The sequence below is a fragment of the Geotrypetes seraphini genome, chromosome 3, assembly GCF_902459505.1.
Source record: "Geotrypetes seraphini chromosome 3, aGeoSer1.1, whole genome shotgun sequence".
NCBI lineage: Eukaryota > Metazoa > Chordata > Amphibia > Gymnophiona > Dermophiidae > Geotrypetes > Geotrypetes seraphini.
The window spans coordinates 351,683,144-351,702,772 of NC_047086.1; the positions used below are offsets into that span (position 1 = coordinate 351,683,144).

The 19,629-nt window shown below is 46.1% G+C and overlaps 1 protein-coding gene across 4 annotated transcripts in view; it reads left to right on the top strand.

Annotated features, from left to right (window-relative positions):
- The window catches only part of CENPF (centromere protein F), a 153,232-nt gene that overhangs the window by 93,490 nt on the left and 40,113 nt on the right, over positions 1-19,629 (top strand). For all 4 annotated transcript variants that reach the window (XM_033936676.1, XM_033936675.1, XM_033936678.1 and 1 more), the window contains exons 10-11: positions 2,699-2,821; positions 18,900-19,035. In XM_033936676.1, coding sequence (XP_033792567.1) covers positions 2,699-2,821; positions 18,900-19,035 — 259 coding nt within the window. The remainder of the gene's footprint in view (positions 1-2,698; positions 2,822-18,899; positions 19,036-19,629) is intronic.

A 19,629-nucleotide genomic window follows, 5' to 3' on the forward strand; every position in this document is an offset into this window, starting at 1 on the left:
AATGCCCCCCCTCCTCATAGATCCCCCCCTCCCATCTCGCCCCACCTCCTCCCCCCCGACCCACCTTTTCCTTCTCCCCAATCTTATCTTCACCGCTGCCTGCAACCCTGCTCATTTTAACACCTAACTCCATGCAATTCTGTTCAATTATTACTTAACTGCTTGTAACTATGTTTACCTTATTTTCACGTAGATAACGCGCACCCGTGTAAAACGCGCACACGGGTATAGCGCGCAAAAAACACAAATCTATGTACAGAAATTTTTATATACCGCGCATGCTGCCCGACTCTCCTTTCGCCCGCTCCGACTCTCCTCTGGCCACCCCGACTCTCCTTTCGCCCGCCCCGACTCTCCTCTCCCCCTTGAAGTCCTGTCCCCACCCTGAAAGCCTGATGCCCCCCCCGACGTCCGATTCACCCCCCCGCAGGACTGCTCGCACCCCCACCGCAAAGGACCGCTCGCACGCACCCGCACCCCGAAGGACCGCTCGCACGCACTCCCACCCGCACCCCCACCCTGAAGGACCGCTCGCACCCCCACAGGCTCCCGACCCCCCCCCCCATCATGTAGAAGCTCCTACCGGTGTCCTGCTGCTTCCTCTTGGCGGTCCCAACTCCCCGACACGATCGGGGCAAGAGGGAGCTCAAGCCCTCTTGCCCCAGCCAACCGCGGCACCCCCGACACGATCGGGGTAAGAGGGAGCTCAAGCCCTCTTGCCCCAGCCAACCGCGGCACCCCCGACACAATCGGGGCAAGAGGGAGCTCAAGCCTTCTTGCCCCCTCGACTCCCCGACACGATCGGGGCAAGAGGGAGCTCAAGCCCTCTTGCCCCAGCCAACCGCGGCACACCCGACACGATCGGGGCAAGAGGGAGCTCAAGCCCTCTTACCCCAGCCAACCGCGGCACCCCCGACACGATCGGGGCAAGAGGGAGCTCAAGCCCTCTTGCCCCCCCGACTCCCCGACACGATCGGGGCAAAAGGGAGCCCAAGCCCTCTTTCCCCGCCGACTCCCCAACTCCCCGACAATATCGGGCCAGGAGGGAGCCCAAGTCCTCCTGGCCACGCGACCCCCTACCCCCACCCCGCACTACATTACGGGCAGGAGGGATCCCAGGCCCTCCTGCCCTCGACACAAACCCCCCTCCCAACAACCGCCCCCCCAAGAACCTCCGACCGCCCCCCCCAGCCGACCCGCGACCCACCTGGCCGACCCCCACAACACCCCCACCCCCCTTCCCCGTACCTTTGTGTAGTTGGCCGGACAGACGGGAGCCAAACCCGCCTGTCCGGCAGGCAGCCAACAACGGAATGAGGCCGGATTGGCCCATCCGTCCCAAAGCTCCGCCTACTGGTGGGGCCTAAGGCGCCTGGGCCAATCAGAATAGGCCCGGGAGCCTTAGGTCCCTCCTGGGGGCGGGGCCTTGGGCACATGGTCAGGTTGGGCCCATGTGCCTCAGGCCCCGCCCCCAGGTGGGACCTAAGGCTCCCGGGCCTTTTCTGATTGGCCCAGGCGCCTTAGGCCCCACCAGTAGGCGGAGCTTTGGGACGGATGGGCCAATCCGGCCTCATTCCGTTGTTGGCTGCCTGCCGGACAGGCGAGTTTGACTCCCGTCTGTCTGGCCAACTACACAAAGGTACGGGGAAGGGGGGTGGGGGTGTCGTGGGGGTCGGCCAGGGGGGTTGCGGGTCGGCTGGGGGGGCGGTTGGAGGTTCTTGGGGGGGGCGGTCGTTGGGGGGAGGGGGGTTTGCGTCGAGGGCAGGAGGGCCTGGGATCCCTCCTGCCCGTAATGTAGTGCGGTGTGGGGGTAGGGGGTCGCCGTGGCCAGGAGGGTTTGGGCTCCCTCCTGGCCCGAACAACTAGCGGGGGGGGGGGGTCGCCAGGGCCAGGAGGACTTAGGCTCCCTCCTGGCCCGATATTGTCGGTGAGTTGGGGAGTCAGCGGGGCAAGAGGGCTTGGGCTCCCTTTTGCCCCGATCGTGTCGGGGAGTCGGGGGGGCAAGAGGGCTTGAGCTCCCTCTTGCCCCGATCGTGTCGGGGGTGCCGCGGTTGGCTGGGGCAAGAGGGCTTGAGCTCCCTCTTTCCCCGATCATGTCGGGACCGCCAAGAGGAAGCAGCAGGACACTGGTAGGAGCTTCTACATGATGGGGGGGTTGGGAGGCTGTGCGGGTGCGGGTGGGAGTGCGTGCGAGCGGTCCTTTGGGGTGGGGGTGCGTGCGAGCGGTCCTTCGGGGTGGGGTGCGAGCGGTCCTGCGGGGGGTGAATCGGACGTCGGGGTGGGGAACTATGTAAAAAAAAATTTGTACAACGCGCTCACGCGTATAACGTGCGAGGGTATGCGCGGTACGTAAAACCCACGTATAACGCGCGCGTTATATGCGAGAAAATACGGTAATTAATGTGAACCGCATGTAACGATGCATATAACTATATTTAATTAATGTAAACCTGTTCAACCAACTCTTAACTGCATGTAACCCATGTTTAACTAATGTGAACCGCCTAGAACTCACTGGGTATGGCGGTATACAAAAATAAAGTTATTATTATTTTTATTACTGTATATACGGTAATTAGGCCTATTTTTAATAGTAACTTTCAAGCAACCAGAAACTATATTTATCCGGCATCTACCAATCCCCATGGATTCCAGTTAATTGAGTCTACTGTACTCATTTTTTTAAAATTCCATTTAGGTCTCTGCATCAAAAATCACTTTGGAAAAAGAAGTTGATGAACTGGAACAGAGGCTTCGTGGAACAGAGCTGGCTTTGCAGGCAAGTCAGTCCAGGGAAAACGATTTGAAGAAAAACACTGAGGTAATAAAAAGGTTAAAAATTAATTTTCTTCCCTTAGAGAATAATTGATGTTACCTTCCAACCTTCTATTACATACCAGCTTGCAGAACAAGAGTATCTTCAGAGAACTGGTTTTTAGAGTTCATTGATTGTTTAGGTCCCAAATTGTTGTTGCCCTAGCATTCTATTAGAGCAGTCCAGACACTTGATCCTGTCAACAGGAAGCGATAAAGGGCTATAGTTTTTTTGAAGACCAAAAACTTTCCTGCACACAAGTATAAAATATAAAGTACTCTTATTAGCAAAGCACAGACATAAAAAAAGACCTGACATGGGGCCATGTTTTGACGGATAACTGCCTTCAGGGGTCACCAATACTCCACAAATCAAAAAGAGAACACAATAATTAGTATATGAAGAAATTAGTAATTACTAATATGAATCACATATAAATGAAATTAACTGTGAAAAATCAAAGAAAAGTATAGGAAAGTAGACAAATGTGCATGAATGTGCATATATGTACATATGAGAGCATAAATATAATTGAACATTAAGAGAAACAATATAAAATTCAGACATCACTGCTAGACAGTTTATGGAACTTTAAGAAGGCCGTGAAAACCTTCCTCTTCACTAATCCAGCTCCTTAATGACCGATGCTGCTCATGAGAACTTAACTGCCGATCACCAGTCATGTACAATCTTACAATACTAAGCTTTAGTACCGTTATGTTCTGTTCTGTTAGTACAGTGAATGCTATCCTAAAAATATGCTATGCCATGTAATATCTTCTACGAATGCTGCAAATTCTTCTAAGCTATGTCTGCCAAATATGTCTTTCACTTAATTTTGTCCTATCTATACTATGAATGTACCTTTGTAACCCGTTCTGGGATCCTTTGGGAGGATGGGCTAAATAAATAAATAAATAAATAAATAAACTCAGGCCTAAGGGCCAAATTTAGGCCGCAGGGTGATTAGATTTGACCTGCGAGTAAATGCCCTCTGTTCCTTCCCTCCCTCCATCCCATTGTCCACTATCTCTCTCCCAGCTTCCTGGTTTCACCTTCAAAGCATCCTGCAGAGGATCGCCAGTCAGCTGTAGCGAACCTAGCAGGCTGCCGTTGACCTCCGCAACACGTTCCCTCTGCCACAGTCCAATATGTCAGAGGAGGGGCAGGACCACAGCAGAAGGAACGTGCTGCGGAGGTCGATGGCAGCCTGCTAGGTTCGCTACAGCTGACTGGTGATCCTCTGCAGGTTGCTTTGAAGGTGAGACCGGGAAGCCGGAGGACGCTAAAAAGAAGGGGGAAAACATGCAGGTCTTGGGGGTGGGGGAGCAGAAGCAGGCCCTAGTGTAGAAGTACACGGAGGGAGGGAAGGATGGGTCCAAAGAGACGTGCATATACCGGACTGGGGGGGGAGAGAGATGGTGGACAATGGGATGAAGGGAGGGAAGGAACAGAAAGGGACACAGGGGATGGTGTGGAGGGGTATAGAGATACTGGGCAGGAGGGTAGTTGGGAAGAGAAAGGGAGAGATACTGGACCTGGGGTGGTGGGGAAGAATAGAGAGATGCTGGATGAAAGGGTAGTTAAGAAAAGAAGAGATGGTGGATCTGGGGATGGTGGGGTCCATCGTTGCAGCTGCGGGGAAGGAGACGAAAAAAGGAAAGATGCCAGACCTCCGGGGTAGGGAAGGGAAATGGAAGGGGAGGATAGAGATGGAAGGTGGAGAAAGAAGAAAACGACAAATGGACAGGAGATCCTGGCAAGTGAGTTATCAGAAAACAACCAGAGCCTGGGACCAACATTATTTGAATAATGACCAGACAACAAAAGGTAGAAAAAATAATTTTATTTTCTTTTTTATTTACAATATGTCAGATTTGAAATGTGTATCCTGCCAGAGCTGGTATTAGCCAGCGTGAACTAGAACCTAAAAGAGAGAGGAAAAGTCTTTTTTATTTATTTTGTTTACATCACAGAGCTACCGTGGGGTTGGAGAGGATGTAACCCTATACTTCTACTAAGAGGTCTTTTTATTAAGGTACGCATTTAGCGCGCACTAAATCAATTAGTAATAAAAGGTCCTTAATAAAAGGACCCCTAAGAATCTTAATAAAAAATTTGGCCCGTGACTTAGCCTATGTTTTAGATTTTGGCTCTTTATGTGATTGAGTTTGACAACCCTGCTTTACAGGGTCTGGTAATTTCTATTTATATGTTTTCATGCATACACAGAGACTACTGATCAGGTACATAAGGGCATTGCTACTATACTTCATTATCAAAATTGCCTAAAAGAGAATTTGAAAAAAATAATGTACATAAGAATTATGGAGTAAAACTAGCAATTCATAAGTTATTTGCACCTTTTTCTTGTGGACATACTAAGAATATAATTTGAAATTTTCTACTTGTTCCCAGGTATTTGCCTGCAAATTTGTTCTTTCACCCATTTTTTTCTTGGACTTGGCTTCACCCTCCCATACCCATCTGCTTGAAACACTAGATTGATAATTGAAGGCTTGCTTCCAACAGAGCCCTTCTAGTGCCATCTGTCATCCAGTAGTGGATAAGGGGTGTGGAGGGGAACTGGTTTCTATAACTAACCTACAATTAGTCTTCCAGCTAAGCTGTAGCTTTTGCATTCTGCTTCCAAATCCAACTTTTAGGGAAGTGAATTATTTCCTTTTTTATTTGATTGATTGATTTGGAATTTATTAACCGTGTACAGCAGAAGTAGCTTGACATAAAACTTTGAATTATGTAAACGGCCTAACAGTGAAATGATTAATAGAATCATAAATACAATCAATGAGGTAAAATTTGGAGATAGGCAAATTGAATCTCGAAGTGAAATTGCCCTAAAAGAGGCACAGATAATTTGTTTGATAAGATTTTACTTCAGTATTTTGTAATGTCTTCATGAAGAGGACAGTTTTCAGAGTGAATTTCTCCAGTAAATATATATTTACCTGTAAAGACTGCCCTGGGGATTGCTACAGCTAAAAGAATGTGGAGGCTTTCATTGCCTGTATACTTTAGCTGGACATAGAGGAGTTCTCGGCGAAGAAAACAGTGTTCGCTTTTAATTTTCTACAGGTTACTACTTGCAGAAAATTGCAGATTCTAAGTACACAGGTGTTGGTGGTTCTTTGAAAATCAGATGCAGCCCAGTTTTCCTTTCAAATCTAGCCACAGATAGATGCATACTAATGCAGTGTTCCCCAGTTGGTTTGCCAGGAAATCTTTTCACTGGCCAGTTGGAGTTACAAGTAAGAAAGAATTTGGTCAAGTCAGAGCTGCCAAAGATTTTTGTTCTATCTTCCCCCAAGCGGTTTTTAGGACCTGGCCTGGCGCTGAATGCTGTGTGCTGCTCCAACAGCGCACAGCATTCAGTGTGCCAGCCAGCACTAAAAACACTTTGGCGGTTTTGTAAAAGGGGGGGGGGTTAATAATGCTCTAATATCACCACCCTCACATCCCAACAGTATTGGGTCCATCATGGTTTCATGAGGAGGTTAGCGATGTATCATGTACTGTTGAACATCAATGTGTAGAAATTTTGATTTTTGCTTCAAGATTAATTTGATTTGTGTGTGTTTTAAGACCACACCCTGAAGCAACAAGAAATTTCTTGCAAAGCATGGCCCATGTCAGCAAGGCATAGGGTTCTCCTTTCAGTTAAGTACAATTATCACAATCATGTTGTGCAATTATTTAAGACTTGAAGGTTTCAAAGGTTTTGAAAATAAATGTTTCCAGTGCAATAGGGCTGAAATGCTGAACCAAGGGTCTTACATCCACTCCTGCGAGCCCAGGGTAGAAGATACTGATTACTATTTTCAGTACTTCCTCCTTCTCTCTTCTGTCCCCAGTCAGTTATTTCTTCTGCAAGCAAGCCTGCAGGAGCAACTTTGATTTGCTTGGTCTTCTTTTTTGTTTTTCAAGTATTTTTTGTGTTCCTGTTCAGCTCCAGTGACTGCTTAATATGTGTGAGAGGAGAAGACCGGTCTGCAGCAGACAGGTGGATCCTGGGGAGACTTGCTCAGTTATAGAAACCAGCTCCCTTGCTTGAACTTTGGAGCTCAGGGGTTTTCCCTTCTGTTTGCTCACCCCTTGACTTGATCAGGAGTGCTAGTGCAGGCTGTACAGGCATCAATTGTGTTTCTTCAGAATGCACATGGGGTTGGCTGCACTTTCCTCCTCCCTCTTCATGACATTTGGAGGTCCCGGGGGGTTGAAGCTCAGTCCGGCTTTGGTTGATTGGCAACTAAAGAGTCAGAAGAGGCAGCTTTCATGGTGGCAGAGGTCCTCTCCTAATTCCAGCTACCCTGAGAAGCTGTTGCAGGCTGCAGCATATCTTCCCAGCATCTGGTCTATGAGTGGGGCTATTACAGCCCACAGGGCAGTTCGGAGGGGGGGGCTGCAGTTGTGATTTTTAAGGTTATATTTTGGTGTAGTCTTGTTCCCCCCACCCCAGAAATCCTAAAATCACTGGGTTTTGAGGCCCTCGATTTGGAGCTTCAGCCATTTTTTCAGCAGCAAATCTTGGCAGCGGCCATATTGGATTTTTCCCAATTTGATTTCTACATTCTCAAACTTTTTCAAAAAGCCTCATTTTATATTCTTACCACCAGGGATGTAGTCCTCGTGCTCCAATGACATGAATTCATACAAAGTTTGTGCCGGTTGGGCTCCTGAAGAGTGCACTTGTGCCATGTGTGCCATCACACATGCTGGGGTGGCGGGAACTTTGGGTTCAGTCTCTGGCCACCTTATTAATGCTGCCAAATGACTGTTGGGATGGATAGGAGATGATTTTGCCCTCTTGGGGGTCCTGTAATGCGGTTCCAGTACCTCCTCTTGAAGGAGGTTCATGGTCCTCTGCTCCCTTTACACCTGACTTTGTAAACTTGCTCTGGCAAGCCTATGTCAGCAGTGCAAATGCACCTTCCGGGTCAGCTAGAGAGCAACCATCTGTGCAGCCTCTCTACGTTTCATCATTTGATTCTTCATGGAGGCCAGTGTCTCACCCAGACACCGACAGCTGGTCAGACGAAGACCCTGAAGATGATGATCTGGATGCTTATCCTCTTTCACAGAGTGAAGCTTTAGTCAAAGAAGATGTGATACTGGGCGAAGTGGAGCAGGGTCTGAGTGCTGTTGCAGACCAGGGCGAGGATCCTTCTGTGCGCAGGCTATTCAAATCTGCTGCACTGATGGATCTTCTCATTGAGTCTCTGAAGGAACTCAATATTGGTTCTCCTCAACCTACTTCCCATTGTTATTTTCTCAGCGGAATATGGTCTCAGCCTTCCACCATTCCATGGCATCTGGATATGAAAGTCCTGATTTCTGAGCACTGGGAGAACCCTGAAGGCTCCCTTAAAGTGGCAAAAGCAATGTCCAAGTTACATCCTATGGACCAGGAGTTCAGCAGATGTTTGCTATGACTAAAGTGGACTCTCTGGTGGCTCAGGTAGCCAAACGCACATCCCTTCCCAATGAGGGAGGCGTAGCGCTTAAGGATCAACAAGATCACAAACTAGACATGTTGCTCAAAAGGCAGTTTGAGGCCTTGTCTCTGGGGGTGAGGGCTGCTACAGCAGCTTCCTTTGTGGCTTGAGCGTGCCATTCTAAATTGTGTGACCCAGGTGGTGTGCCTTCTGATCCTCCTTCCCAGCTGTTGCTGATGGGAGTGGACTATGTGACTGACTGCCTTGTTTAATCTGCTCTGAGGATAGTGTTCCCTGCGTTAAATAAGTCACTGCTGAGGTCTGTATAAAAGTAAATATGAAACCACTCTTACGTACAATACAGAGGGATGATATTATGGTGGGATTGTCGGAAGGGAACTCCCAACTAAGAGTGCTGGCGTTTGCGGACGATATTTTACTAACACTGGCTCAACCGCACCGTTCCTTGACACGCGCATTAGAGATATTGGATGAATTCCATTTATATTCTGGACTGACATTGAATAAGCAGAAATCTATAGTACTCCCGTTACAACCTATAATTAGGGACACTTGGCCGGAACCTTTTCCACTCGCATGGGCAACTTCATCCATTAGGTATCTGGGGGTCCTCATTCCCGAGAACTTAGCCACTATTTATTCCATGAATGTGTTGCCTTTACTTTCTCGAACTGAACGGCGTCTGCAAGCATGGCGAGCGTATCCATTGACATTAATGGGTAGGATTGCTTTATATAATATGATGGTGATCCCACAATGGCTTTACATTCTACAAACATTACCTATACTAATATCGCACGCCCACCTCAGACAACATCATAGATCAGTATCACGATTTCTTTGGGGGGGTAGGAGGTCACGGATCCCTTTACATACCTTATCATTACCAACCGCCCAAGGGGGTCTGGGTCTCTTGCATATAGGTAGATTCAATGAGGCATGTCAACTTCGACATTTAAATGACTGGTTTTGTAGTACGTCACATTTTACAGCTACAGAGGTGGAATGTTCAGCGTTTACTCCCTACCACTTTAGTTACTTATTGCATGTTGGTTGCTTACCTACAAGGGAGGTGACTTACGGGGACTTGTTTTTGTTCCCCTTGAGAAAACTTTGGAGGTCTCTCTGCCGGCGACTGGCTGTTCGTTATGATGTTACCCCGTGTCTTCCGGTCGCCGGCAATGGAGCCTTTGCCCCAGGTATGCCTTTGACTGCTAGCATTTGGTGGAAGGGGAGGGGAATGTATTATTTGTGGAATGTGTTGCAATCCAATGGGTCTCTCCAATCTTTTCAATCTTTATGTGATTCTTCTATGCTGGAGCCTGGTGATTGGTTTTCTTATAACCAATTACATCATTATGTCAGCACATTGCCCAAATCAGACTTGACAAAGGAAGTTCAAGAAAAACTGTCCGAAGCCCTTTGTTTGACGGCACAAGAACCTATACCATTACGTTTTCATCACCACTTTTTACAAGACCTAGCCGGTGACCTGGATTATGCTTCTTTGGCTAGTCAATGGACTCAGGACTTACATATTACTGTTACACAAGAGGTACTTAAACGAAGTTTTTCATTGGGAATGAGACTGTTGGTATCTCCTGCTGAAAAAGAACGCTACTACAAGTTCCTAGCCCGGGCATACTTTGCCCCAGTTCGGGCTTATAGGGCGCAGGTGAGTGCTACCGACTGCTGTCCGAGATGCGCGGCCCCGAGGGCCTCCCTAGGTCACATGTTTTGGCTATGTCCGGGAATTCAGGCATATTGGAAGAGACTTTGTCTACATGTTCAATCCATTTGGAACTGTACTTGGTCGCCCACAAACACTTTTCTTTTCACGTTGAAACTTACTCTAATGCCCAAACGTCCAGGAGCGGCAGCATTTGTTCAAAAGACAATATTCATGGGCATTAAAACTATTCTTCAGTGCTGGTTGTCATCGCACACCCCAACATTAGCACATTGGCGTGCCCAGATGATCCAACTGGCGGGTTATGAACGACTGGCCATTACTGATATGAACTCTAAATTAGGAGCATCATACTTACGTTGTTGGCTGCCTTTTTGCGATACTTTGACCCCAGTAGTACGCAGTAGACTGCTTAATTGATGTGTTACTCCGGCTGTTCCCATGGGTGGGAGTGGGTGGGTGGGTGGGTGGGTGGGAGGATGGTTCATTGGGGGGTTGACTTACTGGTGCTGGAAGTCTCGTTTGACTGTGTTGCTGGATTATTTGTTCTGATATTGTTATTTCATAAAATAATAAAAAAAGATTTAACTATAAAAGTAAATATGTGTTTCAAGAAATGTGTGTTTATATATTTAACGCAGGGATCTCAAAGTCCCTCCTTGAGAGCCACAATCCAGTCGGGTTTTCAGGATTTCCCCAATGAATATGCATTGAAAGCAGTGCATGCACATAGATCTCATTGGGGAAATCCTGAAAATCCGACTGGATTGCAGCTCTCAAGGAAAGACATTGATACCTCTGATTTAATGGCTAGAAGTCATAACAAAAAAAACTTTTCAGCACTGGGTTTTTCTTTGTTTATTCCTGTGCAGTAATAGCCCCACTATTTAAGAATGCATGCCTATTAAAGTTTGGGATAGCTTTTCTGCTGTTGGAGCCATGCAAAGCTAACAAAGTTTGCAAGACTACAAGGCCCAAATCTAGTTCTGACTACAAAGGGATGCCAAAAAGGAAGCAGCAGAAAGTAAGTGTTGCTTAAAAATCCTTGCCGGTTAGAGAAAGAGGTAGAAGGGAGACATGAATGCCCTAGAGCAATGCTTCCCTAATCTCTTTGTGCCTGTGACCCCCATGATTGTGGCCAAATAAAATTTTGTGATCCCCCCCCCCAGAAGTGTAGAATAATAGTCTACCCATTAGAGACCCATCTAGGTCATGATCCTAATGTTTTGTGACCCCCTATTTGATGTGCTGACCTATAGTTTCTGAAGTTCTGCCCTAGAGGCATTTAGGGGAGGTATACAGATGATTACCCCAGAGGGGTTTTGGGAGGGTTAGATGAGATTGTGCTGTGGAGAGGAAATGAGTTGATTGTACCAAGCAGAGGGTTAAAGAAGGAAAGGAAGGTGGTGGTGTGCTACAGTAAATAACACAAAACTATTCAAAGTTGTCAAAACACATGAGGACTATGAAAAATTGCAGGAAGAACTTAGGAAACTGGAGGACTGTGCATCAAAATGGCAGATGAAATTTAATGTAGACAAATGCAAAGTGATGCACATCAGGAAGAATAATCCAAATCATAGTTCCCTGATGCTAGGGTCCATCTTAGGAGTCAGCACCCAAGAAAAAGATCTGAGTGTCATTGTAGATACTACACTGAAAAAATGCAAACAGGTTGCTAGGAATTATTAGAAAAGGTATGGTAAATAAGACTGAAAATATTATAATTCCCCACATCATTCCATGGTATACCCTCACCTTGAGTATTACGCACAGATTTGGTTGGTGTATCTCAAAAAAGAGTGGAATTTGAAATGGTTCAAAGAAGAGTGACCAATATGATAAAAGGGATGGAACTCCTCTCTCATTTAAGAATGCATGCCTTATTAAGGGAAAACATGCTCCGGGGATTCAAGACAAGGTTGGACAAGTTCCTGCTGAACTGGAACGAACGCAGGTAGGGCTGGTCTTGGTTAGGGCACAGGTTTTTGACCTGGGGGCTGCCGCGTGAGCGGACTGCTGGGCACGATGGACAACTGGTCTGACCCAGCAGCAGCAATTCTTATGTTCTCATGAGTAAAGACTAAAGAGGCTGGGGCTCTTCAGCTTGGAAAAGAGATAGTTAAGGGGGGATATGATTGAAGTCCACAAAATCCTGAGTGGTGTAGAACAGGTAAAAGTGAATCGATTTTTCACTCTTTCCAAAGGTACAAAAGCCAGGGTATGCTCAATTAAATTACATGGGAACATTTTTAAAGCAAATAGGAGGATTTTTTTTAACTCAAAGAATAGTTAAGCTCTGGAACGTGTTACTAGACGAGGTGGTTACCACAGATAGAGTAGCTAGGCTTAAGAAACTCCATAGTCTGCTATTGAGACAGATATGGGGAAGCCACTGCTTACACTGGATCGGTAGCATAGAATGTTGCTACTATTTGGGTTTTTGCCAGCTACTGTGATTTGGATTGACCACTGTTGGAAACAGTAGACTGGACTAGATGAATCATTGGTCAGATCCAGCATGGCTGTTCTTGTGTTTTAATAAAGTGAACCTGATGCCAAGTATACTGTGACATGAAAAAGGTTGAGAATCTAGGAACTTATGTATTGCATTGTTCATGTACAGCTTGTCCAACAGTGCAAGGTACTAAAACTTGCCTATTTAAATTTAAAGAAAATGCTGCTTTAGAGCAGTGGTTCCCAACCCTGTCCTGGAGGAACACCAGGCCAATTGGGTTTTCAGGCTAGCCCTAATGAATATGCATGAAGCAAATTTGCATGCCTATCACTTCCATCATATGCAAATCTCTCTCATGCATATTCATTAGGGCTAGCCTGAAAACCCGATTGGCCTGGTGTTCCTCCAGGACAGGGTTGGGAATCACTGCTTTAGAGCATCGTGAGAGATTGCCTCTTGTTTAAAAAAACCCCAACAATTTGCTTTGAAATATTTATGTAGCTCCCATGTCCATTTTATTTTTGACCTGACCTTTTGCAATTCTTGTTTCTAATGCAAAAGATTGTTACTGAACATGTAGGTAATCAATCCCTTCTCATGAAAATTCTTGTAGGGAGCTTCATTAGCATTCTTTTGCTCTGCCTCCCATCCTTCTGGGCTGTCCGCCAATTCCTCAGTCGTCTCTCTACAAGTGAGATTGTAGGAGCCTGTCTTTTCTGTTTCTGTTTCTTTTCATTTAAATTTGGTCTTTTTTGCTAATCGTTTGCGAGGCTTTTCGGTGCTACAGAGGATCCCTCTTTTGAGACAGCTCTGGCTGCGGGAGAGCATAGATACTTAAGCCAAGGGTCTGCTTCCAAGGGGCAGATTGCTTTGGTCAGCCTGCACTACCAGGTCTGGGGCTCAGAAACCGTTTCCTTGGGAGCAAAGCTCACCCCAGTTTCATCCGCAGTGGACTTGAGTGCAGGCTAAGTGGCTCTGTAGTGGTTTTTCCAGGATCGGGGCCAACTGCTTACTGCTTTCCTCCCCCTATTTGTGTGTGTGTGATACGGTGGGGGTTGAGGTCTCTGGCCGGTTCATTAGGTCTGAGAGGCAGTCAGAATACATAAGCAGTCCAAATTGCAGGCTTGTTGATGCAGAGGTTCTCCCTGTAAGCTGTTTGCAGCTTCTACATTTGCAGCTTCCAGCACACAGCATGGCACAGTGAGTAACAGGCTGACAGACTGTGAAACAAAATTAGATGGGAGGTCATTAAAATTGGTTGGTTTTATTTTTTTTTTTTTGGGGGGGGGGAGTTTCTGGGGTTAGAGTTAGGTTCATGAAAAATATATACAGGAATGAGAAAGAACAAAATAATCTCTCCAAAAATACCCTTCTCAAAAACTTTAAAGAAATCCATATCAGAATCACTTGGGGGTGTTGTTCTGCAATGAGAAACTCTTAACTACTTTAATTATCTTTGTTTCTTGTAAAAGGGGGCAGAGCCACAGAACCCCGTGCGTTGTGAAACTTTAACAACCGCACTAGAAAGGGAATTGACCTCACTGGCTCATGCTCCCCCTCCTGCCCTTCATCAGATCTGGTTTTAAACAATGAACAATGCTGAGAAAATGTTGAAAAAATCAAAGGACTTAACTTTAGCTTTAGGGTAGGGTTTGTTGAAAGTTGAATGTTTCAGTGCAGATAGTTATCGCTCCTGCTGTCTCTGCTAGTCCCTTTGCCGACATTAAGCTAGCTGTCATTTTGCCTTCAAGCTGTGAACCGATATCTAAAAAAGTAAAGAGATTTAGCAAGAGAGATTTCACTCTTAACACTTCTCCAAACAATGCTGCAACTTACTGTGGCATTTACTTTTCACGCTCACCGCGGCAGAGATGGCCCCAGTTAGAACTGCCTTCTGTTTAATAGCGTCTGACGTCACTCAAAGCTGACCAGCGAGTCAGGAGCCTCATTCTCATGCCAAACAAACAAAAATCACTCACGGTACACAATCACTGTTAAATAATCAAAATAGAAGACCTGCAGTCTCATGATAATTTATTTAAAAAACACGTGCCACTCAATCTTTTGGTTTAATCCATGTGGTTCCTCAGAGTGCAAGCAGAAAATCCATTCCTGCTCTTTCTTTTGCAAAACCAATCTTCTGTCTCCTCCTCTTGGCATCGGTAGCACATGGTCCAAGATAAAATATTGGAATTCCCTGGCGCTATGGCCTGCTGCATTAAAATGTTCAACCAGTGGTTCTTCAATCCTGTTGCAGGTCAAACTGCTCCGGTGTTCACTAATTCGTACCCAAAAGGGTCTTGATGTTTGCCCAATGTATAGCTTCAAACAAGGACACGTGATTCCATAAACCACAAAGGGAATATCACTGGAGGTTTTGTATCTAAGCCTATATCCCTTTTTTATCTGCGGATGCACAAAGCTGCCATTAAGCTCAAAGGTAGATTCACACATCTTGCATTTGCTGCACTTTACATGGCTGCCCTCATCTTCTGCAGTTGCAACTTTCTTATTTGTGTCTGAAGGACATAAAATCTTTAAATTACGTTGCTGGCTGTAGGCAATCCTCAAACTCCTGCCAGCAAATGTAAGATGTAATTGGACAATGGACCAATGCTCTCGTAGGATCCGTGCTATCTCTCCCACCCCTCCGCCAAAAGTGAGCATACAGGTTGGGCTCCATTCTTCTGTTCCTGTGGACCTGTTCTCAAACAATAAATCTCTGTTTATATACCTGGCTTATGTGTAAGCTGCCTTTATAGTTCCCTCTGGATAACCCCTATTCAGTAATTTTTGATGTAATTTCTTGACTTGTCTCTTATAGGCTTCTAAAGTTGAGCAATTCTTTCTGTAGCGCGGAAACTGGGAGGCTGTCCTTAATAAATTTGGGATAATAGCTGGTATAAAAAAGTAATGTATTCCGGTCTGTTGGTTTCCAGTGCACCATTGTTTCAAAAGATGCTTCTGTCTTAGTGATATTTAAGCCAAGGAAGGCTATTGTAGTATTGTCTTTCTCCATACTGAATTTTATGGTTCGGTGTCAGATCATCTGTTTGTATTGGATGGGGATGCCCAAAAAAGGTCAACCAGCCTCCAAAGTGACCATTTTGAGACAGATCCATATGGCCATTTCTTCAGCCTGTATTGGAAATGGAAAACGGCAGTCAATATCCTTGAAGGCACACTCTACTAGATGCATAGTTTCTTCATGGGTGGAATCTTCAGCGGTGACCCGAAAAGAAATTTGTAGAGCTGCCACTTGGCCTTCTCACCATATGTTCATGAAGTTTTTTAGGCTGGACATGGCATTCAGATCTTCATTTCTGACAGCAGGCTCATCTGTCCCACCCTAAGCTTTGATACATACCATATAAACAAGATGGCAGATAAAGGCCAAATGGCCCATCTGGTTTGCCCATCTGTTGTAACCATTATTTCTTCCTCTCTCTAAGAGATCCCCTGATTTCTTGAATTCAGACACAGTCTCCATCTCAACCATTTCTTCTGGAAGACTGCTCCGCTCATTTACCACCCTTTCTGTAAAAAAAAGTACTTCCTTAGATTACTCCTGAGCCTATCACCTCTTAAGTTCATCCAATGACCTCTCATTCCAGAGCTTCCTTTCATATGAAAGAGACATGACTCATGCTTATGTGCGCTATATAGATATATCTCCTCTCTCTCTCCTTTCCTCTAAAGCAGGGGTCTCAAAGTCCCTCCTTGAGGGCCGCAATCCAGTCGGGTTTTCAGGATTTCCCCAATGAATATGCATAAGATCTATGTGCATGCACTGCTTTCAATGCATATTCATTGGGGAAATCCTGAAAACCCGACTGGATTGTGGCCCTCAAGGAGGGACTTTGAGATCCCTGCTCTAAAGTATACAGTACATATTGAGATCTGTAAATCTGTCCCTATAGGCCTTATGATGAAGACCACGCACAATTTAAGTAGTCTTCCTCTGGACCGACTCCATCCTTTTTATATCTTTTTGAAGGTGTGTACTCTAGAATTTTACACAATATTCTAAATGAGGTCTCACCAGTCTTATACATGGGCATCAATACCTCCTTTTTCCTACTAGCCATACTTCTCCCTATGCAACCTAGCATCCTTCTAGCTTTCACTGTCACCTTTTCAACCTGTTTGGCCACCTTAAGATCATCACATACAATCACACCCAAGTCCCGCTCTTCTGTTGTGCAAATAAACTCTTCACTTCCTAAACTGTACCGTTCCCTCAGATTTTTGCAGCCCAAATGCATGACCTTGCATTTCTTAGAATTAAATTTTAGCTGACAAATTTCAGACCATTCTTCATCCGCCGGATTCCAGAAACTTGACCATTCTCTATTTTAAAAGTGTTTCTATTATTTTCCTTACCACAGAAGTCAGACTTACTGGCCTGTAATTCCTTGCTTCCTTTTACCACACATTTAGGAATGTAGTTTCTGTCGCAGTAGAAGAAAAGATTAGGTTCTTACCTCAGTTATCTTCTTTCTAGTAGACAGTAGTGCTGCCTAATTTCTATTTCGAATCAATTCAGCAATTCACTTCGGGTGAATCGATTCAAATCGATTTTAAAAAAAATAAAAAATTGGCCTCCTGATTCGGTGATTAACCCTCATCCCTAGCCTCCTAAAGCAGAAGCGGCAGCGCTGCCTCTTGCTGGTCGGCTGCTGTTGTTCCTGCTTTAGGGGGAAGGGTCAGTCAGGAAGTGCTGTAGTGTTCTCCGGCTTCCCCCCAGCCTCCCGCTCTTACATTTACCTAATTACAGCAGCGGAGCAGCCTGCAGAGAGAATCGCCGGTGCTTTAGCGATCCTTGCAGGCTGCCATCGGCCTCCGGAACTGTCATTCCCTCTGCTGCAATCATGCCCTTGACGTCAGAGAAGGGCAGGAATGCGGCAGAGGGAACAACAGCTGCAGAGGTCAATGGCAGCCTGCAAGGATTGTTACAGTACAAGTGATTTTCTCTGAAGACTGTGCCGCTGCTGTAATTAAGTAAAAGTAAGACCAGGGGGGAACATGCAGGCCTTGGGGGGGGGGTTTCCAGGCCTTCAGGGGGGGTGCAGGCATTTGGGGGAGGGGGCCCTGGTGTAGAAGTACATGGAGGGAGGGAGGGAGGGAAGGGGGTTCAAAGAGACGTGCATATGCCAGACTGTGGGTGGAGGGGATAAATAATGGGTCTAAAAACAGAGGAGAGGGAGAGAGCTGGTGGACAATGGGATTTAGGGAGGGAAGGAACAGAAAGGGAGAGAAGTTGGACACAAGGGATGGTGTGAAGGGGGGTGGGGGATAGATACTGGATAGGAGGGTAGTTGGGAAGAGAAAGGGAGAACTCATAGACCCTGGGGTGGTGGGGAAGGAGGGAGAGATGCTGGATGAAAGGGTAGTTGAAAAAAGGAGAGATGTTGGATCTGGAGATGGTGGGGTCCATCGCTGCAGCTGAGGGAATGGAAATGAAAAAAAGGAAAGATGCCAGACCTCTGGGGAGAGAAGGGAAACAGAAGGGGAGGACAGAGATGGAAGATGAATGATTAGCATGAGAAAGAAGGAGACCCTGGCAAGCGAGTTATCAGAAGACAACCAGAGCCTGGGAACAAAATGATTTGAATAATAACCAGACAACAAAAGGTAGCAAAAATAATTTTATTTTCAGTTTTGTGATTACAATATGTCAGATTTGAAACATGTATCCTGCCACAGCTGGTGTTAGACCATGAACGCGAGCTAGGATTTAACAGAGAGAGAAAAAGTCTTTTTTGTTTGTTTATTTTGTTTATACCACAGCGCCAGTGTGGGTAGGAGAGGGCAAGAGGCTATAAAATAAACCCACCAGAATGTTTGAAAAAACACCCAATTGGGTAGGAAAATCGAATCGAAAAATTGATTCAATAGGTTGAATCGAATCAAAATTTTCCTGAGTCGGGCAGCACTAGTAGACAATGCGTCCTGTCAGATGTTCATTTGCCTGCTTACTGCCTCAAAGATGCTGGGGAATCCAGACATCTTGTTTCTTTTGTCCAGCCTTAACAAGGATAGAGGACTTGACTGCTACGCTGAAGAAGTTAGAGGGTATCTATAAAATCTCCCACACTATTAATGCAGGTTGCACTCACGTTGGTGACTTGTTTGTTTTTCAACTTGTATATTTTGTTTTTTGACTTGTATGTTTTGTTTGGTGGTATGAGCAGAGATGTTTCTCAGAGTGTGCCCCCATACCACTTCCTATTCTATTTCCTTTCTAGAGCTGACCATCTGCTTTGGTACAAACCGGATTTGGAGGGCAGCCCAGAAGGATGGAAGTTGGAGCAAAATAATGCTAATGAAGCTCCCTACAAGAATTCTCGCGAGAAGGCATTGACTACCCACAAGTTCAGAAATGGAATGTTTGTCTACCGGAAAGATTACCGAGGTAAGAACCTAATATTTCCTGACTGACTGAGGAAATGTTTCTTTTAGGATATAAAGAAGGAAAGAAATGCTCTTAACTGCCAATATGACCAAAAGTTGAGAGAGATGAGTCAACTAGAAGAAGAGCTTAAAAAGACCATACAACTTCTAAAGGAGAAGCAGAGGTTTTCAGAAGAAATGAAAAGTAAAGTTGGATTTACATATATTTTTCTTATGATTTTGCTGTTCATAGTTTTCTTCAAAATTGAACAAATATACCGTATTTTCACGTAGATAACGCGCACCCGTGTAAAACGCGCACACGGGTATAGTGCGCGGAAAACACAAATTTATGTACAGAAATTTTTATATACTGCGCATGCTGCCCTACTCTCCTTTCGCCCGCCCCGACTCTCCTCTGGAGACCCCGACTCTCTTTTCGCCCGCCCCGACTCTCCTTTCCCCCTTGAAGTCCTGTCCTTACCCTGAAAGCCTGATGCTCCCCCGACGTCCGATTCACCCCCCCCCCCGCAGGACCACTTGCACCCCCACCCCGAAGGACCGCTCGCCCGCATCACCACCGTGAAGGACCGCTCGCACCCCCACCCCGAAGGAGCGCTCGCACTCCCACCCCAAAGGACCGCTCGCACCCCCACCCGAAGGACCGCTCGCACCCCCACAGCCTCCCCCCCTCCCCCATGGAGAAGCTGTCTACCTTGTTTCCGAATGCCAGCGAGCCCAGCTGTTTCCTCTGCCGGCGGTCCCGCCCCTTCTCTGAGCCCTGCTGCGCTGCTTTTTC